This window comes from Sorex fumeus, unplaced genomic scaffold, assembly GCF_029834395.1.
Source record: "Sorex fumeus unplaced genomic scaffold, SorFum_2.1 ptg000009l, whole genome shotgun sequence".
Classification (NCBI taxonomy): Eukaryota; Metazoa; Chordata; class Mammalia; order Eulipotyphla; family Soricidae; genus Sorex; species Sorex fumeus.
This window is the reverse complement of record NW_026606066.1, coordinates 30,808,949-30,832,557: the sequence shown is the minus strand read 5'-3', so window position 1 is coordinate 30,832,557 and position 23,609 is coordinate 30,808,949. Positions and strand designations below refer to the sequence as shown.

Sequence of the window (23,609 nt, the reverse complement as noted above, 5' to 3'; positions counted from 1 at the left end):
CATCCCAAACCTCTTCCCTTAAATCAGGTGTACAGTATTAGGAGTAATTCCTCCTATTTTTTTAGACCCAAGGGGGCTGCTTTGTTTCTGGCGGAAATCAGGCTAAGTTTCCAGCTATATACTCAGTCCAAGTGTATCTGCTTCATAAACAACACAATCCTCCCAGTATCGAGTAGTGAATTATTTTAGTGAGGTTTCTGGATTTTTGTTTCGGAATTTTTTTAAAAACCAGAGAAAATCAGTGGGTTTTTATTTTGTTTTGTTCTTTTGTGTCACACTTGGTGGTGCTCAGAACTTGTGCCTGGCTCTGCATTCAGGGATCACTCCTGGCAGGGCTCAGGTGACCACATAGAGTTCTGGGGATTGAACCAGATCAGTGTCATGCAAATAAAGTGCTCTATCGATTATATTATCTCTCTGGCCCTAATGTTGGTGACTGGTACTGGAGGTCTTCGGCTGCTGGAGCCCTGGTCGGGGCGGGGAAGGAAACTCAATCCGCTCCCCTCCAAGGGGCCCAGGCGAGGACAGCCAGGCGCGGGGGCAGGAGACTCTGCACTGTTCTCTTGCGGGAGCTGGGTTTTATAGTCACTGGGTCTTGGCCGTTGATGGGATTACATGGTGGCAGGGGGGCAGTTGGTGGGTGTGACCCCTGCCTACTGGAGTATGGAGGATCTGGGTGGAGGATGCTCAGCCCCGATCCGAGCAGGCTTGGAGATCTCAGCCCCAGGACCCCATGCCTTTGTTCCTCTGCTGGTACTTTCATGCGTGTGGAGAGCGGTCTCAGCATGGTGGTGGCTGGTTCTGGAGGTCTTTGGCTACCGGAGCCCTGATCGGGGCGGGGAGGGAAACTCAAGAAGACCTCCAGAACCAGCCACCACCATGCTGAGACCACTCTCCACACGCATGAAGGTACTGGCAGAGGAACAAAGGCATGCGGGTCCAGGGGCTGAGATCTCCAAGGCTGCTCGGATCAGGGCTGAGCATCCTCCACCCAGATCCTCCATATTCTAGTAGGCAGGGGTCACACCCACCAACTGGCCCCCTGGCACTGTGTAATTCCATCAACGACCAAGACCCAGAGACTATAAAAGCCAGTTCCCAGAAGCACGCGGCCGCTCTTATTATTTCATTTTCACTTTGGACAACCTGGCAGGCTACCGAATGTAACCTGCCCAAACTGCAGAGTCTGGCAAACTTCCCGTGGCATACCCAATATGCCAAATACCAGTAACAATGATGGGTCTCATTCTCCTAACCCTGAATGAGCTTTGATATGGCACTTAAAAAAAAAAATCTCAGGGCTAGGACGAAGGAGACGTTACTGGGACCTGCTCAAGGCAATCGACGAACAATAGGATGGTCGTGATCGTGATCGTGATCTGGTCCTAATAATATATATATATATATATATAATGTTTAGAAGCTGCAGGTTTACAGAATAGTTGGGACAGTAGTATGTAGACTTTCCATATACCCCATATTCAGTTTTCCCAATAACTGGTACCTTAGTATGGCATTAAAAAAATTTTTTTGAAAACAAAATTTTTTTTTGAATCACCATGAGATATTCAGTTACAAAGCCGTTCATGGTCAGGTTTCAGTTATACAATGTTCCAACACTCATCCCTCCACCAGTGTACATTTCCCACCACCAGTGCCCCCAGTTTCCTTCCTGCAATGCCCCCCAGCCTGTCTCTTACTCTCTCTCTCTTCTCTCTCCCTCACTCCCCTGCGCTTCCCCCACCCCATGGGCATTATAGTTTGCAAAACAGGTGCTGAAAGCTTATCGTGTTTGTTCCTTTACCTACTTTCAGCACACAGATCTTTTTGCTGAGTGATCATTTCCAGCTATCTTTGTCGTAGTGGTCCCTTCTTTATCCTTCCCCAACACTTGAGGCAGGGTTCCAACCATAGAACAATCCTCCTAGCCCTTGTTTCTACTTCCCTAGGACATTAGTGTCATACTGTTTTCTTTATGAACTCCCACAAATGAGTTCAATCATTCTATGTATGTCCCTCTCCTCTACTCATTTCACTCAAAATAGTACTCTCCATGTCCATCCATTTATAAGACAATTTCATGACTTCATGTTTCCTAGCAGCTGCGTAGTATTCCATTGTGCCGATGTTCTATAGTTTCTTTAACCAGTCATCTGTTCTCAGGCACTTGGGTTGTTTCCAGATTCTGGCTATTGTGAGTAATGCTGCAATAAACAGAAGTGCAGATGGCATTTCTGTGCATGCTTTTTGGGCCTACTTTTCAGAAGTACTATTACTGGATCTAATGGAAGCTCAATTTCTAGCTTTTTAAGGAATGCTCATATTGTTTTCCATTAGATGGCGTATTTTTTATAATGAATCGACCAATGCTGCTACATTATTAGCTAAAGCACTTATTGTCTTCATATCCCCTTAACCTTTACTTTGTATCCTCTTTCCATTCCAGAATCGTATCTAGAATACCTTAGTCATCGGGTCTCAGAGACTAAGGCCATTTCTCAGACTTCTTTTGATTTGAACTTTGTAGCTCTGGGGAAGATGAGTCCAGCATTTTGTAAAACGTTTCTTTATTGGGAATTGCCTGATGTTTTCCTCTTGTTTAGACTGAGATTATGGGTTTGGAGGAGAAAGGCCAGCAAGGTAAAGTACTATTTTCTCTCACCATATCAAGGGCACATACTTTTTCATGCCTATCACTGTTGCCCTTCACCTTGATTCTGGTGGAGGCATTACTTATGAGGTTTCCTGCTGGCAAATTCCTCATACTCTTCCCTTTTCTTACTGTATTCTTTGGAAGAAAATCACTGTGTATAGCTATACCTCAGAACTAGGGAGTTACACTTTACTTCCTTACAGGAACATGATAATAGCCTCCAGTTAGGTTATGTAAAGAAAGTTATGTTCTTTACATGAAAAAAATGTTCTTTACATTTTTTTCATGTAAAGAACAAAGCAGATTTTCAGGTGGGCACTAGTGTCGTTTGTCCCCCTCCCCCCATATAAGTATGATAGTCATTTGATCACTTGACATCCCGTTGTTCACCAATTTGCTTGAGTGGGCGCCAGTAATGTCTCCATTCGTCCCGTGCTAGTATAACCCAATGGCATCTGCTCGTTCTAGGAACACGAAGAGCCTCAAACCAATCTTTCAGGGTCTTGACGAAGAAGTCTGACCATCTTGTAGGTGGGCAGCCACGCGATCTTTTGATGTCCCATGGAATCCAGTCGGTAATGGCTCTAATCCAGCAGTCATGTCCAAATCTCATTACATGTCCAGCCCATCTGATTTTCAATGCCTTGGCAATGAGACAGCGTCCCTGATTCTTGACCATCCACAGAGGTCGGAACTCAGGATTCTTTCTCTCATTTGAGTGAAACGTGATACTCCAAGCATTCCTCTTTGGGAGACTTGAATAGCATTCTAATCCTGTTTTCGTAGGGACCAGGTATCAGAGGTGTATGTTAATGCAAGAAGAGTGGAATCGAAGAGATGTGCCCGGAGCAGGAGGTTCTTCGTCCTCTTAGTTATTTCTTTGACACGCTTGAAGGCGTTCCAAGCCACTCTCTTCCTGCTGAGCAACTCAGGATCTTATTCACCAATGAGGTTTGGCACAAGCCTCAGGCAACCGCAAGTGAAAGTCCGAGCTCACAAAGCAGTGCAGAGAAGTAATAAAGGAAGACCTTAAAGAGAGAAGAGCAGAAGTGCTGGTAGATGCGGCAGAAGCTGGGAAAAGTATTCACAAGGCCCACCTGTCCTTCGCCAACTACAAGACCAAGATGACTGCCTTCCGATGTCCTGATGGATCTATCACATCTTCCAGAAGGACAATGGAGAAGATTCTCCATGAATTCTACTCAGATATCTTCAATAGCCACGTCCACCTGCCCACATACCAAATTCCACAGGATGGATATGTTGTTCCCAATATTCTCCCTTCCAAAATCAACATGCCATTGCGTTTGTAAAGAAGCAAACAACACCTGGCCCAGACAAGGTCAGACCCGAACACCTGAAGAATCTGCTGTCAGTACTAATCAATACAATGGCTTGGCTCTTCATATGCTACCTGTCTGAATGCAAGGTTTCATCCCAATGGAAAACCAGCAGGACTGTACTACTATACAAGAAGGGAGACATCCACAACATTGGCAACTATTGCCTGATCTGCCTATTGTCTGTCATCTACAAGCTATTCACTCGAGTCATCCTGAATAGGATTGGCACAACATTAGATGAAGGACAACTATGCGAGCAAGCCGGGTTCTGCAAAGGATTCAGCACCATCGACCATATCCACACGATAACCAAGCTCATTGAGGTTTCTCGGGAGTTCAAGATGCTGCTCTGTCTAACGTTCATTGATTTAAAGACGGCCTTTGATTCTGTTGAGACGGAAGCAGTTCATCGAAGCTCTAGCCAATCAGGGCGTTCAAACTCAATACATCAGGATCCTCCATGAGCTGTATTATGGTTTCACTACCAGGATCTCACCATTCTACAAAGAAGTGATCATCCATGTCAAGAGAGGGGTTCAGCAGGCTGATTCCATTTCACTGAAACTCTTCAGTGCCACCCTCGAGAACATCATGCGACGACTGGCATGGGAAGGAATGGGAGTGAAGATAGATGGTCGGCAACTATACCACCTCCACTTTGCTGATGACATCGTTCTAATAACACCAAACATTAGCTAAGCAGCACAAATGCTGGCCGACTTTGACCATAAGTGTGGAAAGGTCGGACTACAGCAGAATCTATGAAGACAATGTTTATGAGAAACAGTCCTGTTCCTGATGTTCCATTTGTTCTCAACGGAATGACCATCTCTGTATGCAACAGTTACGTGTACCTAGGTTGAGAAGTCAACATGATGAATGACCTGGTACCTGAGTTGCGCAGGAGGAAGAGAGCGGCTTGGGACGCCTCAAGAGCACCGAAAAAATAGCTAAGTATGACAGTGCCGAACAAATTTGGGAACCTCTGGCCCTCATTAGTTACTTTTTATTTTTCAGTTCTTCACTTTAATACTATCTCAAAGAGCCATCCCTAACCAATTTTCCCCACACCTCCCCATGTTCTCACTTCCCTGGAAACTTGCTAGTTGATTTTATAGTAATTATTTAATGACATTTAAGTCTGCTTAGTATGTTTTCTTGCTACTGCTGAAACAGAAGTTCCATTAAGACAGGGATTAGGAATTAAGTTCCCACTGGATAATTCTGAATTGAATCAAAGTATCACAAAATTGACTTCCCCAGATGCATTGATTGAGTTCTCTTGCTTTCCTTCTCACAGCTAATCTGATCTATATGGCCACCAGTCTTGGCTCAGACAAATTGTACATTTCCCATTTTAATAGTACTTTTGGATTTGTCTCTCCTCCAGGGCAATTACTTACCTCTTTGGGTTCCATCAGTTGGACAGTGACCAAAATAGGCCTGGTTCTTCTTTACCCCTTTCTCTTTTCTCTTCAGAGGGAGCTTTCAAGAAAATCATGCTGCTTCAAATATAAAGTTCTGCATGATGGTTTTGTATAACTAATGCAAACAAGCAGTGTACATTTCTTCCAAATAATCAACCATGCTAATATTGTTGGTTATATAAAAAACATAAGGGAGCATATAGAAATTAACTATAAATAAATATTCAATAATGGGCTACTTAAAGGTATGGTATTAGATGAAATCAGACTAATAGTTCCAAGTATATAAATTGTATAATAAAAAGTTATTGGCACATATTATAATTGTTTTAGAAACAAAAATAACCAACCTAAGTCACTTGATTAATACCAAAAAAATGCTATGTTCTCCTTGGTTCTTATCAGCAAATAAAAAAGCAAGTAAATAAGGAGTTCATTATAAAAGCATTTGTGAGACATTAGTACATTTAATAACCTACATGATTATGAAAAACAGCCTTACTTTAAAATACAATGTGGGGAGTAATGCAACTGTGAGAATGGAACATTTGTTCTCAACAGTTATAAATTATAGTCCAGTGTGCACATGTATAGATTCATATTGAATCCCACTAAGAATTAATAAAAAAAATTTAAATTTAAGTGTTAGTGGCTGAGATCTTTTATGAGACTACTAAAATCCTTGAAAAATTAGGAAAATTACTATGATATGCGTTTTTTCAAGAAAATAAGCTGTTTCTTTCACCCAAAGGACATCGAAATTATTAAATATTGAAGCTAAATAGTTTCTGAACAGGAATAAGTCAAAATCCTTCATCTCTAATTATTTTATTTTTATAGGTATCAATACATTAAGTCAGATCAGTAAAATTTAATGAAGTTATGTTATTGTACTATATGCATTAAATATAGAGTATTTACTAAGTGTATACTGTAATATCTGGAGATAAGATCTAGCAAACGCAACTCTTTGAAACACAGAAGAGAACTGGGAAATAAATGAAAGTTGAACATGCAACATGAAAGTCATAAACTAAAGTTCATACTTGGGACTCATTTGCTCTGAGTTCAAACACAATTCTAATACAACTAGCTATTTGATTGCCTGACTCATTGTGTTTGTCATTAGAATGCATCACCAAATATTTCTGATTTTGTCCCTCTAAGCCCTTGTTAGGGTTACATTCTCTTTAAGTTGAATGAAGTTGGATAGCTCTAGCCAGGGAAATGTGAGTATGCATACATGCAGGTATTTCCTGCTGCCTTTTTCTGAAGAAGACATTGAGACTCACATGGGTACTAGGCCAAGATTGCATAAGTAATGGAACTGATTTATTAGCAGGGGCTGACTGACATCATAGCCCCTATATTCATCTGCCAAGCTATCTTCCAAGGTCAACATTCAAAATGGTGACAGAGTAAGAAAAACAGAATTTTATTGAGTGAAAAGAAGCTGCCTACGGTAGGATTGCTATCAACAATATGTGTATTCAAAAAATAAGATGCAAAGGGTCGTAGCGGCTCTCTCTCTCACCTCCCGCACCTGTGTTTGGTGATCTCACTGCTTCCCCTATTCCTAGGAGGCTGATGGTGATGGGCGGATGAAGGAGGGAACGAGGGCCAGGCTGGTTGGTGTCAGTTGCAGCTTATTCCATTCACATCTCCATTCTCTTCCTCCTCTGGATCCTCCTTCCCTGATCCCCCTCATCCTCGTCTTGGATCCTGTTTCTTCATACTTCTCCTTCCTGCTTCTGCCTCTCCCAATCAGTCTTAGTTAAATCCAAGAGCACAAGGAGTTGGGGTAACAATTACACATAGGTGTGGTCACATAATCAACAGAGGTAAAGTCCTTCCCTCAGGAGAAGCTTCTTCTAGGAAAAATTCTCATTCAGTAAGACGTCCTGCCCAAGAGCAAAATTCTATTTATGGGTGCGTTTCTCATTTCCTTAGTCCAACAAACATATATTAGTTATATATATATATATTATATATTATATATTCATAATATTAGTCATTTTGTATGGGCACAGTAAAAGATACATTAAGCTTATAGGATTGCTCTCCTGGGGCCATCTTGCTATAGATCTCAGACTACAGTGCTTGGGCCAGATTAGTCTTTCCTAACCCTAACAGGGTCCTACTCTTGTCATTACTTTTTGGATCATGACAGAATTTTTCCATGATTATGCTCTTAACTTAGAGTTAAGTATTATGGTGCTTTGGCCTGGCCCATTTCAATGCCAGGGTAGCTCACAGCTTGCCCTGGGTCCATTCAGTTCCTCTTAGGGACCCTGCTTTTGGAGTGCTAGGAACTAAAGGCAACTGAGACTTAAGTGCAGCAGATTTTCAGGAGTGAATATTATTTGGAGTCAATTAACTCTCAAGTTACAAAGCATAATACTGTCTTCCTGTGTCTACACAAAAAGGACATTTCTTTAAAGTAAACTATTCAAAAGACATAAAGAGAGGAGAAAGGCAATATTTAACTTACAAGTTCAGTGTCCTTAGAAAGATCTGACCTTACAAGTTAACAGAGTCTGATTAGGGGAAAAAGGTAATAGACCAGTTGGGGAAGAGAGCACAGAGAAGTTACAGATAAGCACAGAGGAATGGGAGTGACTCGGGAGCACTGTGATGGGTGTAAATCCAATAAACCTAAGCTCCCTCTGGCAAGGGAGAAAGGACAAACCAATGTTATCCTACACAATCCATACAGCAAGTAATCCACATGAGCAAAATCATTTGTACTACTTCTGATCACCTTAAATAGGAAGAAAATGAGATTGTACTATATATAAGACACTGGCATTTCAGGGCATGACTTTAAGACTTCTGTGCTCAAAAAATGTAGTAGAGTTAGCTTGTGAGTTGACATGATTTTATTGATATTACTTTTGTCAATTTTATTGATATTGTTTGACTCCATTTTATTATTCATTGATTTGAGGGGTGTTGTGGGGCATACTGGTCAGTGCTCAGAGTCACTTCTGGTGGTGCTCAGTGGATCACATAACACTAGGATTGAGCCGCAGCCTCCTGCAAACAAAGCACACCCTATGCCCATCAGACTATCTGTTCAGCTCCTAATAACATGATTTTAAGTGGTTTTTGACCAAATTCTTTCATAAACCAAAACATTTTCAATTCATACATGCTGAAATTAGTTCCATATATTAGTTTTTAATTTCCTTTTAAACATAATTTAGAAATTGAAAAGAAAATCTAGTTGTAAAAAATTGATAATTAGCAAAGGAATGCTTGGGGAATGTTTCTAATTTTCTTAAAATAAACTCTTCAAATCATATTGGGATTGGGAAAATACCAGACAAATTATATTTCTTTCCTCCCTGATCACCCCAAGTAGTATAAGATAACCTTCTATATGACACTCTAATTATAACATTTTCAATATGAAACCCAAGGGTAGTCCTCGACTGTATGAGTCTCACAGTGTGGGCCCCAGACCAGGGGCATCAGGGAACTAATTAGTAATACAGATTTTCAGGCCTAGACCCAGTTCTTCTGAGCCCATAACTCTATGTCCTGATAGGCTAAAGTATGAAAACCACTGAGCCATTGAATAAACTAAAATACATGCAAAGAACAAAGATGAATGAAACTGGATCTCACCAAAGTCTCTAGAATTCTATGTGAAAACCCTTGATAAGTCCTTTTTGGTTAGTCAGTCCTCGAGGAAATAGACTTTCACTACTTCTAGCTACCAGAGGTACTAATTCTTTAAGCAACAAAAAATATGGAACCTTGTACAGAAGACAAGCAATGTGAGCTGTAGTAGGAGAGCACTAATGAACTTCAGTCTAGCTTCCATGCTAGTGCAGAAGTCAAGCAACCTCCGTGATTGCATCCAACAAAATCCCAAGTCTCCAGACTGATTCCTATGAAAGCATAGTTCAAACACCGTGTCAAAGCAGCTAGGCTGGAGAGATGGGACAGGAAGTAAAGAGTTTGCCTTGCATGCAGATGACACCAGTTTAATCCCTGGACCTAAAAGGGAGTTACTCCTGAGCACAGAGTAGACCACTTGAGCACCACTGGGTGTGGCTCCACACCCCACCTTCAGAGCAAAACCAAACCAAGCCACATCAACAGGTATCTTACAGAGGAAGATATGGCTGACAACACTTGAAATGAGCTCCAAGGCTAGCAGGACAGCTGTCCAGTTTGCCTTTTGAAAACCCAGACCCCACATGCTCTGATAAAGTTCCCTGTGTGGTGCCTTTCTGAGACAGAAGCTCTCTGCCCAAGCAGTAGTTTCTGCCCTGCCCTCTGGTTTTCCTCAGAGCTTCTCTTAACATCCTGAGCCTCCATGATCCATTCAAAGGAGTTACAGTTCAGTGGAATTTGCCAGCAGTAAACCCAGTGCCCCAGTGAGACCTCCTCGTACAGGAAACAACCAACTGAACATACCAGCTCTGATCCTGCCTCTGCAAGATGGTATACGCACTCCACTTTCTGCCTCTATTTCTACTTCTGCTTCTATTCCACCTCCAGCACATGCCATGTACTTCGCAGTTAATACCATTTACACTATCCACATGGGGTGTCATGCATGAAAATTCTTTTCATTGTAACATGTTTTGATGCAAATGGAGAGGCACGAATGATTTTTCCTGTCATAACCGACACGGATAGAAAACAATCACATTATGCTTTATTTTGTTTTTCTTTTTCTGTTCTGTGACTTTTTTGGCAGGTGGGGGCAGAGGATGGGGAAATGGGTATCTCTAATAAAGGGTCTAATAAAGGGTCTGCTAATTTAAAGTCTACACAGTAGAAACAAGATCTTCTCATTTTTTTTCATTTTTAATTGCCAAATTAAAAAATCTGATCAGGGACGTTTAGGTATAGTTATACATATTGGTGTTTACTTTTTATTTTCATTTGGACATTTGCAATTTAGAGGACAATCACAATCTCACTGGTATTCATTTAAATTTCTCACATTTATGGTCCATAAACTCAAGATTTAATTGCATTTTGATATGTGAATAACAGACATTACTCTTCCTTATTTCAAAGTGTTAAAATAAATCATTTTATTTTGTAAAACCTGTTACAACTTATTTCAAGGTTTGGTAGAGGAATTATCTTGAAAATTGTTCTTAATTAAAATACTGTTTAGCTGCTCACGTAGCTCGAATTAACTCAGTAGTTTCGTTTCAACTGAGAACAGTAAATTTTTTCAATGTAAGTCAGCCTTTCCACAAGGGAAAATGTAAAACAGCCAATTCTTTTTAAAATGAAATTGTAAAATTTTGAAAAGAACTAAAATTTCTTTAAAAAATTTCTAAAAAGAACAAAAATGGAGGACTTTAAATTGAAATGGAGTTTTTACTTTAGATAAGCTTGATCCTGACAGCAGTTTAGTTTCCAGGTGTCACCAGAAAACTAAAACTAAATACAAAACTAAAACTAAAACTCGGCTGCTTTGCCACCCAAGCCAGGTCCTCAAGTAGTGAGCTGAATGTTTCCCCTTTTTGTAAAGTGGGTTCTTACACCTGTATTCCTTTTGTCCAGTCTCTGCAATGGTCCTGTTCTCATTTCTATTGCCAAGTGGCTGCTCAGACCCACAATAAATTTAATTCAAAGTTATTGGTCTGGGAGACAAGCCTTGAGTAACTCGGAAACAGTTCCTGGCATGGCAAGGCATCCTTTGGCTGTTCTTTTGAACTGCAGGGGACACCGGGGGAGGCATGACAGGATGTTTCGATTTCATAGCTCTCCTCATTGTTTTTCTTTTGAAATATTGCTAATTATCTTTGCCTGCTGTGGAAACATGACACAAAAACATGACTTCTGTATCTTTCCTGGGTCTGAAAATCGCTTTATCTTGTGTTTTTCATTATTTTGCTGAGAGCAAGTTCAATCCAGAAATTAATTGAAATTAGGAAGGTTTTGAAAATAGTGATTTATTTGGAAAAGCACAATGATGTGGGAAAGGGGTTCACACCCAGCTCTGCTCAGGGACTACTCCTGCCTCTGTTCTGAAGGATCACTCCTGGTGATGCTCTGGGGACCACATGTGCTGCTGGGGGTGGAGCTCAGGTTGACCACCTACAAGGCCCTACCTTCTGGACTATCTCTCCAGCCCACCATAGTGATTTCTTAAGTCAGAGATTACTAATAACACAGAGTGATTGGGTTTTAGTTGAAATGTTTTATAAATTAATGAAAATCCCCAAAACAAATCTGTCCAGGCTAGAATTTGCCTTGTGAAAATCTAATGTTTGTCAAGTATTTTATAGCTGGTGTTTTGTTTTGTTATTTTTTATATTGAATCGTCATAAGATACACAGATACACTCTGGACAAGAACTGAATGCTGAAAGAAGGCAAAGGAATATACATGATAACCTTTCAGTGTCTGTATTGGGAACCATCACGGCCAAAAAGAAGGAGAGAGAAAGAGAGAGAAAGAGAAAGAAAGGAAAAGTGAAAAGTGCCTACCTGCCATAGAGCAGATTGGGGAGGGGGAGGGAAACTGAGGACATTGGTGGTGAAAAATGGTGTTTATTTTATATGCACATTTTATACAAACTTTATTTAGTTATCAAAAGATTAAATGCTATATATATGTTATGGCTAAATTTTTATAACTTAACATTTTTCCTCATAAATTGTTTATGCAATTATAATTTTCAAAAGCTTCAAATTTTAAATATGATGCAATAAAAAAATTATACTCAAAGTTATTATACCTAAAATAGGTGGCTTGTCTAGATTCACAATATAATATATAGAACTTTAGAAATCCCTTTAAATTAATATGATATGGTATTATAGAGGAAACTAATTTAATTTGACAATAGCAGTTTTGAAAGTATAATTCTTTAATATGTTAGGCTTTATTCTCAGCTATAGAAATTTACTATGTATATTGTTGTGCCAGGTAGTAGTATATGTTAGGAATATACCAAAATTTATTTTATATGTACAATTATCAATTTATGATATATTTATAATAATTTATTGTGTGTCACATAAATAAAGAACATCAGTGGTTCTCTTTTTTAATGTTGGCTATGCTGAAAATAATCAGGAATATTTATGGATTTGTCTTAGAGTTTTGCATATTTTTTCAGCATTCTTAATTTAGGGAAAGTAAAAATAGGGTTGCTAGGTAAAAACACAAGATTCCCAGTTAAATCTCGATTTCAAATCAACATAATCTATTTTAGTAGAAATATGTCTCAAGCACTGAAACTATTGTTAGAAAATTTAACTGTATATCCTATATTTTTATCTACTAAATCTGGAAATACTACCAATCAATCCCATGGGCCCTCCTAACAATTCTTGATCAAGAGTGTCATAGAATCAATACATACAATGTTCCAACACTGATCTCAGTGCCGGTGTAAATTTTGCTCCACCAGCATCTCCAAGTTCCCTCTCACTACCAGCCTGCCTCCTTGAGAGACACATTTTTCAGTTTTGTCATTGTCGTTTGGGTCTAATGTTTATAGTGTTGTTGGCTCTGTGGTTTAGATATATGCATACGCCATACCTCTCCCCACCAATGTGCCCATGCCCCTGACCCCTGCCCTTGTTACCTCCCTTCTGCCTCTTCTTACTCTCCCCTTCCCTCATTACATTCCTTCTCTGTCCTTCTAATTTCTAAAACATAGGCGACAGGGTGATCTAGATAGCCTCCCTTAATGCCTTGTTTCCTTTTGCCCTCATTGTAAAAGTAAAGTAAGTAAAGGCCCTCCCGTTGATCATCGATTTGCTCGAGCAGGCCCAGTAACGTCTCCATTGGAGACTTTGTTGTTACTGTGTCTGGCATATCGAATACTCTCGGTAGCTTGCTGGGCTCTCCGAGAGGGGCGGAGGAATCGAACTCGGGTTGGCCATGTGGGCTGCGTGTGAGGCAGACTCCCTACCTGCTGTGCTATCGCTCCAGCCCTGCCCTCATTGTGGAGAGGAATAATAGTATAGCGGGAGGGCACTTTCTCTGTATTCCCAGCATCCCATATGATCCCCAGAATCCCCCCAGTAGTAACCTGAGCTCAGAGCTCTGAGCACAGCCAGGTGTGGCCCATAAAACAAAAAAATAATTAAAACATTGTAAAAACTTACCTGTTACTGTCACTATCACTGTCCTCTCGTTGTTCATCGATATTGCTTGAGTGGGCCCGGTAACACTGTGAGATTTGCCTTATTAAAAGAAAATTAATAGGCAAGCCTCAGACTGGTAGATAGTAACAAAACATGAATCTAACAGAGGAATTAGATCTAATATCTATACATATATATTTAAAGCTTTGCAAATCAATATTAAACAGAAAGAAATAATTTGGGGAAGACAAAAGTCTTAAAATTTAATAATTATCTGTTTCACTGATAATTCAAACCGATTCAAATAGTTTCAAATTAGTGGAGTTAACATTTTTTTAAAATAATAAAGGAAGCGAGGAGAGTTCAATACCAAATGCTTGGCTAAGCACCACCTGGTGGCGGCGATTTGAATTTCAGCTTGAGGTTTGGAGGGAATTTTTTTTTAAATCAGAAAAATATTTTAATATATTAAAAATATTATAATTTTTTATTATTAGTGAAACACCATGAGGTACAGTTGTAGATTTACAATTTTTGTGCTTGGGTTTCTATTATATAATGATCAGATACCCATCCCTCCACCAGTGCCCATTTTCCACCACCATGGATAATATCCCTCCCACCCCCATCCCTCCCATCCCACCCTGCCTCTGTGGCAGGGCAATCCCTTGTGTTCTCTCTCTCCTTTTGGGTGCTGTGGTCTGCAAAAGAGGCTTTGAGTGGCAAACATGTTCAGTCCATAGTCTACTTTCAACATGCATCTCCCCTCCTGGGAGGATCCTCCAAACACCCTTTATTTGGTGCTCCCTTCTCTATCTGAGCTGCCCTTTCCCCTAGAATGTTTTCCTTTAAAAACGTTTTTTCTGGCGTCTTCCCGGCTGGCCTCTAAACTATGGAGTAATCCTCCTGGTGCTGATCTCAGCTATTCTTGGGTATTAATCTCATATTTTGTTACTTTATATTCCCCAGATGAATGCAATCTTTCTATGTCTATCCCTTTCTTTCTGACTCATTTCGCTTAGCATGATACTTTCCATATTGTACCACTTGTATATAAATTTCATGACTTCATCTTTTCTAACAACTACATAGTACTCCATTGTGTAGATGTACCAAGTTTCTTTAACCAGTCATCTGTTCTCGGGCACTCAGGTTTTTTCCAGATTCTGGCTATTGTAAAGAGTGCTGCAATGAACAAACAATTGCAGATGTCACTTCGACTATACATTTTTGCCTTTCTGGGATATATTCCCAGGAGTGGTATTGCTGGGTCAAATGGGAGCTCAATTTCTAATTTTTTGAGAATCGTCCATACTGTTTTCCTTTAAAAACGTTTTTTCTGGTGTCTACCTTGCACGTAGCGGGCCGACCAAACCGGGTTCGATTCCTCTGCCCCTCTCAAAGAGCCTGGCAAGCTACCGAGAGTATCTCGCCCGCACGACAAAGCCTGGCAAACTACCCCTGACGTATTCAATATGGCAAAGACAGTAGCAAGTCTCACAATGGAGACGTTACTGGTCCCGCTCAAGCATATCGATGAACAATGGGAGGACAGTGCTACAGTGCTACAGTGATTTTTTCTGGCACCGTGACTTACAGGGTTGTGACACAAGGCTATCAGGCACATAATGTTCCCAACTCCAATACCAACACCAGTGATGCACCACTCCACAAATGACCCAAAAATCCCTCTCAACAATCTTAATTAAGTAAATAGAATTTTTGTAGATAAAATCTGCAAAACGGGACTTATAAATGTAAAGAAATCCTAATGACATTTAAATTAAAATTTATCATAACAAATGGAATCTAAAGAACAAATTTAATTAGGGGTTGAAAATACCTATTAAAAATAACTAAAAAAAAAATAACAAGATGTCAGGGACAGAGCAGTTTTATAGTGGGTAGAGTATTTGCTTTGTACATGGCCAAGTCAGGTTTAATCTCCAGTACCCCATATTGTCCCTTGAGCCCCCAGGAGTGATTCCTGAGCACAAAGCCACGAGTAAGACTTAAGCACTGCTGGGTGTGGCATCCTCCCCCCAAATTACTAGATGTTGACAACCTCGTAACTAGAGTATTGCTGGATTGATGTATCTATGGTAAGTTTAGTTATGAGGCCAGAATGATACTACAGCAGGTAGGGCATTTGCCCTGCATATGGATAACCCAGGTTCAACCACCAGCATCCATTATAGTCCTTCAAACACTGCTAGGAGTAATTCATGAGTGTAGAGCCAGGAGTAACCCCTGAGCATCACAGGGTGTGACCCAAGAGAGAGAGAGAGAGAGAGAGAGAGTTTTGTCATTAGTTAGAATTAGTGGGTATTAGATATTTCCACAAATTATTTCATGGGAAATGCCGTTTATTTTTAAATACTTATTGTAGTTTAAGTAACATGGTTTCAATAGTGCTGAAATTGTAGTTTTAAATATATATACGTATATTTAATAACTTTGCATATGTTCATAAATATATTTTTAAACTAGTATAAAATACTCAGCCTTTAACCTTGGCTTTGGTCCTTTAAGTATGGCACACTGTAATTACACAGATCATTTATGTATAGACTCTTACTAGAAATTTGTCATACAATAAATCCACAACTATGTATCAAGGAGATATATGTGAGCAAAACATTTTTGGGGAAATAAAGAAAGCTCTGCATTCCCAAGCTATGATCAGGTGACCTAAGGGCCACCCCTGGAAATACCTGTCTTGGTTGTGAAGTTCTGATACGTGTATGCCGGAATCCAGCCATGGTGCTGCTCATAGCACCACCAAGGCTACTACCATAGAACCGTAGGTATTTGAAAACCACCAAGGCTCTATCCATTGATGCTTGGGTGCCATCAGCTGAGGCCATACTCAGCAGTGCTTAGGGTATCATAAAGTGACAGGAAATAAGTTTGGAACCTCTCAGTGCGAAATAAGTGCCTCTAACCCTTTGAACTTTTTCCCCAACTCCAGCAAGTTTATTTTTAAGTCAGAAGAATTTCATAAAATATTCGTACTCAATTAAAGTTTTCCTTTTTTCTTCTTCTTCTTCTTCTAATCAGGTGCTATCATACCATGCGACTTGTTCCAAAGCTGAAGTTGACAAGTTTAAGGTAAGAAAGGAAATGGTTTTCATCTTTTTTTTAAGGATTTTTAGGTCACACCCAGGGGTGCTTAGGGTTTACTCTGAGCTCTGAGCTCAGGGATCACTCCTGGCAGACTTGGGGACCCTATGTGGTGCTGAGGGGATTGAATCCGGATTGGCTGCTGCATTTAAGGCAAGTGCCCTACCTGCTGTACCATTGGTCGGTACCCTGGCTTCCATCTCAGTGAGTGAAATGAGATTGTATGCGACTTTCCAATTTTTTGTTACCTGCCTCTATAGCCACTGCCTAGTGGATGCAGAGGGCATAAATCTAGGCAAAGGCGTGTTTGGTATTTCCATTTTAATGGGAAAGAGGAGGATGCATATATACCATTCATAGTAATTTAAGTGCTTAAGTATTTATTTCTTCCTCTTTGTGAAGTAAGTGGGATGGGGGGCTTGAAGTGGGATCTGTATAATATAATGAGAATTTGACACCAAGTTTTGGCACTGGTTTTGGTATTGAATATTCGTTGTTCATTGAAAATCTCCAAGGCAGTCTTCATTTAGTATGATAAGTGAAAAATTAAGATAAAAGCTTACCAAATGCTTACAGTGAACTAGGCACAATATGACACATTTTACCCGTATCTTTTGCCTTAACAACTCCCATTTCCTTAAAAAAATCAAAATTTTATATCTTTTTCTGCTTTTCTAATCATCAATGGTAAAACACGAGGCATGGGGAACCTAATTTTCCTTCCTTTTGGAAGTTTTGTTGTCTTCTTTTTAAGTTTTTGCCAAGACTTAGAAGTTATCAGGTAAGCTATCACAGCCACAAGTAGGATGGTAGACCGTATTATAATGTTTGTATGTAATAACACCTAATCGATGATCTTCTCAGAATTCATTTTCTCTTACTGAGAAAATGCAGCAGAGAACTTTGAAGTTTGTAATGGAGTCAAATCATTAGAGTTGAGTCCCACTAATAAACAAACTCAACAGAGGAAAGTCTCAATTCAGAGTAGTGGGACCAGAGAGATTGTACAATGAGTAGGGTACTTTCTTTGCATGTAGCCACCCTGTGTTCTGTCTGTCTGCATGCAAGACAAGCTTTCTCCAGCCCAGCCATTATGTGTGATGTCTGTTCACTGTTCTGGTTTTCAGCATTTTACAGTTCACAGAACATAACAGTCAGTAAGTATGTGTTGAATGGATGAATGAATGAACAAATTAGTAAAGAAATTCTAAAACACACTAGAATTGGAGGGGGCTGAAGCGAGTAAGTACAGCAAGTATGGAATTTGCTTTGCCCTTTGCCTACCCAGGTTTGATCCCCAGCACCACCTATAGTCCCCAGAGCACATTCAGGAGTAACTCCTGAGTGCAGAACCAGGAGTAACCCTTGAGTACTGCCAGGTATGACTGAAATAGTCAACAAGCAAACCAACAACAACAACAACAACAAAAACAAAAACAAAAAAACACTAGTGTTCTAGAACTCAGTAGTTATTAGTCATTAGTTAATCATTTAGAAAATATTAAAAACCATTGTTGTTTATTGTGTAATCTGGCAACTAGGGAAAGCCCCAAGCAGCGCTCTCTCTCTCTCTCTCTCTCTCTCTCTCTCTCTCTCTCTCTCTTCTTGCCCACATTCAGTGGTCTCAGCCATTGCCTTGGGCAGACAAGGGAGGAAACAAGGCCGCCAAGCTGGTTGATGATCAGTTGCCATTTATTTCATTTGCCCCCATGCCTGTTCCAATCTCACTAAGTTCCCCATTCTAGTCTCATGCTGCCCCTCATTCCTGTCTCCTCCTGTTTCTCCCGCTCATTTCTCCGCGCTCCCTCTTGCAGCCTTGTCTCTCATCTGTCCACGCACCAGCTCCTGCATTCTTCCCTTCCCTCTGTCCCCTTGCTAGTCTCTCCGTGCTCCATCTTGCTGCCCTGGTCTCTCCTCTGCCACCAACTCCCTGCACTGGGGGTAGCACAATCAACATATAAAAAGTCCTTCCTGATCACCCAATCAGGCTTAAGGGTGGAAATACCACCTAAGGGTTTTTCTCCTCCTTTAGTCCAATAACTTAATTAACATCTTAATTAACATCTTAATTCTACTTCTTAATGTTAGTTATTTTGTATGGACACAGTAACAGATACATTGAGATACATTGATACATTGCGACTCTTCTGGGGAGATCTCACTATAGATCTCAGACTACAGTGCTCAGGTCAGATTAATCTTTCCTAACCCGAGCAGGGTCCTATTCCAGTTGTTACTTTTTGGATCATGACAGAATTTGTCCATGACCATGTTCTTAACCTATAGTTAAGTATTATGGCACTTTGGCCTGGCCCTTTTTGATGCTGGAGTAGCTCACCGCTTGCCCTAGGTCCTTCCAGTCCCTCGTTGGGACCCTTCTTTTGAGGTGCTAGGAAGTAAGGGCTTAAGTCAAGAGAATAGATGCTCAGGAGGTAATATTATCTGGAGTCAATTAACTCCCAAGTTACAAAAGGAAACTCCCATTGTCTTAAACTTGCTACAATAGCACAGTGGTAGGGCACTTTCCTTGCACGCAGCTAACATGGTCGACCCGAGTTCGATTCCTCCGCCCCTCTCGGAGAGCCCGGCAAGCTACCGAGAGTATCTCGCCTGCACAGCAGAACCTGGCAAGCTCCCCGTGACGTATTCGATATGCCAGACACAGTAACAACAAAATCTCCAATGGAGACGTTACTGGGCCCGCTCGAGCAAATCGATGAACAACGGGAGGACAGTGACAGTGACAGCTCATAAATATACTGAAAATATGAAATATTTAAATTTGAGAACAAAGGGTTATTTTATCCTAAAATTATCAAGACTCTTGGTTTAACAAATTTATTCCAGATTTTATCGTGTAAGATAATAGCAGATATCTTATTACAATGTAATTGAAATATAGCAGATAATTTTAACTTAATGGGTTTTATCCTTGATATACAAAGTAAATAAAACATTATAATAATTGGTGGAGAATGTCTTCTAACTGCAATAATAACATTTAAATGTAGAATGCTTAAAATAACCCTGCACGGGGGCTGGAGATATAGTACAGCAGTTAAGACACTTATCTTGCACACCACTGACTTGGATTCAATCCCTAGCACCTATATGAGCCCCTGAACCCTGCCAGGAGTAACTCCTGAGTACCAAGACAGGAGTAAGCCCTGAGCACTCCAGGTGTGACTCAACACCAAAACAAAACAAAATTTAAATAACTCTGCACAGAGACACTGAAAAGCATTCTATGAAATTGTACAATAATGTCAGTGCAGTGGTAATTTTCAAACATTACAGGCAAGTCACAGCATACACATGCTATGACTTGACCAATATACATAGTCAAAACTGTTATATTCAAATATATTGTAATCTTTGCTTTCTGTAGTCTTTCTTAAGAGTGATAATTTTAAATGTGTGAGTGTGTGTGTACAAAAATGGAGAGATAGTTCAGGAGGTAAGGCAGTTGCCCTGCTAGTGGTCCAACCCAATTTGAACCTTGGCACCACATATGTCTGCCAAGCACTGTCAGGAGTTATTCCTGAACACAGAGCGAGTATTATGCCCTGAGCACTACCTGCTATGATCCAAAAACTCAATATTAGTAGATTTGTGTGTGTATGTGAAACAGAGAGTGTGTGTGAGAGAGAGCGAGGAAGGAAGGAAGGAAGGAAGGAAGGAAGGAAGGAAGGAAGGAGAGAGAGAGAGAAAGAAAGAAAGAAAGAAAGAAAGAAAGAAAGAAAGAAAGAAAGAAAGAAAGAAGTGTGTATATGCACAATGATTTGAATATTGAGCCAGAAAGTTGATTCTCAGTGTATTGGAATATGCCCATTTGGGATCAGACAATTAATCAGTGATTCAGCGAGTAAGTCAGAGTTGAAGAAGAAAAGCATTTTAAAATCATCAAGTGCTGAGAAGGATCATGATATTAAATGCACACTTTCAAATACTGCATTCAAATACAATGCTCCTGGGTTTCACTATGTTACTATGCAGACATGTCTGGAAGGGTCAGTGAGAAACTGAGAGACCTACTGAGTCAAGGACTCTTTCTGGTACAAACTCAATGACTGGACCTAGGTGGATCATTCCAAGTGCAGCAAGAGATCCAAGAGTTGAATCTATGGTCTCAGCTGAGAAATGACTGGCAAAAAGGCTTGGGTGTGGTTTTGGTGCTCTGAATGATCCTGAGAGCACAAAGGATCCAAAACATCAATCACACACAATAACACACAATAGAAAGCAGCAGCCCCATGAGAGGGTGTGTCCTGAGGAGCTAGAGGAGGACTTCCTCCTGTAATAGGACAGGTAACCCTGGAAGACTCAAGCACTGAGTGTCACAGTTTTAGACAATTAGGTGCACACTGAGGACTCCCGGAAGAGAGTGGGAGAGACAGAGATCTGTGATGTGTACCATTAACAAAATTCTGTTCACTATCATTTGGACTCCCAGGTCACATGATCTAAATCAGTGTTTCCCAAAGTGGGTTATGCTAATGACAGCCTTCAAGGGGGCATGCTGGAATAATTGCGGGGAGGTGGGGATGGGGAGGGGGATGTAGCTTCAGGAGCGATTGGGGGATGCTCACCATTCAATTAAAGAAGGTAGATCTCCAGGGGATAACTCGGTAATTTCTTTTCTGAAAATAGGGGAAGTAGGCAAATAAGTTTGGGGACCTTCTGAAAAGAACAGAAATTTTATATTTTAAAAAATTCTGTAGCAAGTCTTTAATAATCTCTTCTATGAGACTGATACCACTTCACTCATCTTTATCTAGTCTTCCCTTTTCCCACTCCTCCATGAAAATTTATTTTCTTATTCTAGAATGCTGTAGGAATGAGAGGGCATATGTGGTTTGGTTTAGTTGGATTTGGTGACTCTATTAATCCAATTTCTCTTGTTGGGAAAAATATGCCTGAGGGTAGTGGTAGGTGGGGAAATGATGGTTAGGAAGTGAAACCCTCTTTAGATCTACCCCAGGATGGTTCAGCCAGAGGAAGTAAGCATACAATAGAAAATTTCTCATCCAAGGATATAAAAAACTTAAGTTTATTCTCTCTGGCTCTGATATATCATTTACTTCTTGGGAAACACTCTCTAGTTGGGCCACCTAGAAAAGATCACACGGAAAGATCACAAAGATTCCTGGAACTAATGAACTGACTTTTAAAAAGTCTGATTCTGGTTATTATGTTAATAATTTATCCTTTATGGGTTGGTTGCCCTGGGCATTGAATGAAGGAAGCAGAATTTGAAGAATGGCTTTTATCCTCATTAACATTTACTGATCTTCCATGTGCCCAGAAAACGTGTGCAGATTTTAGTGCCTGTTTATATCTCTTCTGCTCTGTGCTAACAGGAAGAAAGTATAAAGACCATATTGACAATTAGATTTCTTTGAAGATGACTGGTTTAAAGGCTTTTAATAACCCAAAGATGCCAGCTGTGATAACATAAGAAAATGGGTTTAGTGCACCAATTATATGCTCCTGTAATTTTATGCATTTTTTTCTTAGATTCCAACGTGGTGGACAGACCAAAGAGTTATCACTGTATATACCAGTTTGCCAATTAAAACCAATTCATGGACATTCTCATGTTAAATGGCCACCTCCTATCATCACTTCTTTCAGTCCCAAACCTCCTGGGTTGTGGCTGCATTCAGAGATGAAGTCTTTACAGCTCTGTTTAACTGCGTCAGTCATTAAACTTCAATAACTCAAGTTGGGCATTGGGGTTTGGACTACCTCTCACGTATTTCAAGTTTCCAATGTGAAGGAAACTACTATACAAATTAATATCTTGGAAAAAATAGATAAAACAACGTGCCAGGGAATCGGTAGCCTTGTGTCCTTCATATGCAGTAATCAGAATGTAATTATCAAAAATAGACTCTCAAGCCTCCTTTGAGGCAAGGCAGAAGACAGACTGAGCAATAGGGTAGGATATACAGGCCTTTTACCCCACCCTGACCCCAACTTTAAGGGGACACATTTGATCCATGAAATACTAGAATGAGAATCCAGAAATGTTGAATAAGAAGTCGCTGACCATGAGCCACAGGTCCGGGTGTGCCAGTGGAAGTGTCTGTCTAATATTCCCTGTCCCCAGGTCCCTGTGCAAGGAAATGGAGCGGTGCAGATCCCCATTTGGCGCACTAAATGCAATCACTAAGGTGTGCTTTACTAACTGGACCTCCAGAGGGCGCAGCTTTTTCTCTAGCGGCTCCCGCCGCTGCTGGTTCCTGATAAGGACGCTGGGTTTCTGAAATCTGAAAAAGCCCAGTTCTCACAGTGGCTTCTTGCAGCAGAAAAAGCACTGTGTCAACATCAGGAAACTCTGTGACCCTCCAACCAGGTGACACGAGCTCAAGGTACTAAGAGGCAGAGGCCCCTGGGCAGTCCATAGGGAACATTTTCTGGCTGGTCTCTGTGCCCCTACAGGGTGCCAGATGGGGGAAAGGAGCGTTTTCTTTTCTCTCTCCATCTCAGCCCTGTAGCTGTCCTGAGAAGCGCTGCCTTTGGAAACCTCAACAAGCAGTGACTCCCTTCCCCCCCACAAGTGGCTTGTTGCTCAGCACCGCAAACAGCAGAGAGGGCATTTGGATACCCAATCACAATCTCATAACCTAACCTTTTCTCTCCCCCTCTAGCCACTCACTCCAGAGGAAGGGGTTGTTTTTACTCTAAATATGCTGAGTTTAATCTTCAAGTTAAGCCTTTTTTTTTTTTTTCATTTTATTGTTCCGGAAAGTTAGTGAAGCTTCAGCAGGAAATTGAGTGCAGAGAAACTGCTGAGTCAGCGCCATGAAGGGCATCTTCTGCTCCTAAGGCAGCGATCCGAACACATCCATAAATATGGGGGGGGGGGGGGGAGCCTTATGTTCAAATGTCCGCACATTCCTGTGGAGCTCTTGCTGTGAATTGTGTTCTAATCAAAGGCCACATCAGAATAAAAGATGGTTGTACTTCATCACCTGGATTA

General features: G+C 40.6%; 1 protein-coding gene across 1 annotated transcript in view; it reads left to right on the top strand.

Annotated features, from left to right (window-relative positions):
* PDE11A (phosphodiesterase 11A) overlaps nt 1–23,609 on the top strand; it is a 461,319-nt gene that overhangs the window by 287,699 nt on the left and 150,011 nt on the right. Inside the window, exon 10 of the mRNA XM_056110237.1 lies at nt 16,562–16,612. Within this exon, the coding sequence (XP_055966212.1) occupies nt 16,562–16,612 (51 nt within the window). The remainder of the gene's footprint in view (nt 1–16,561; nt 16,613–23,609) is intronic.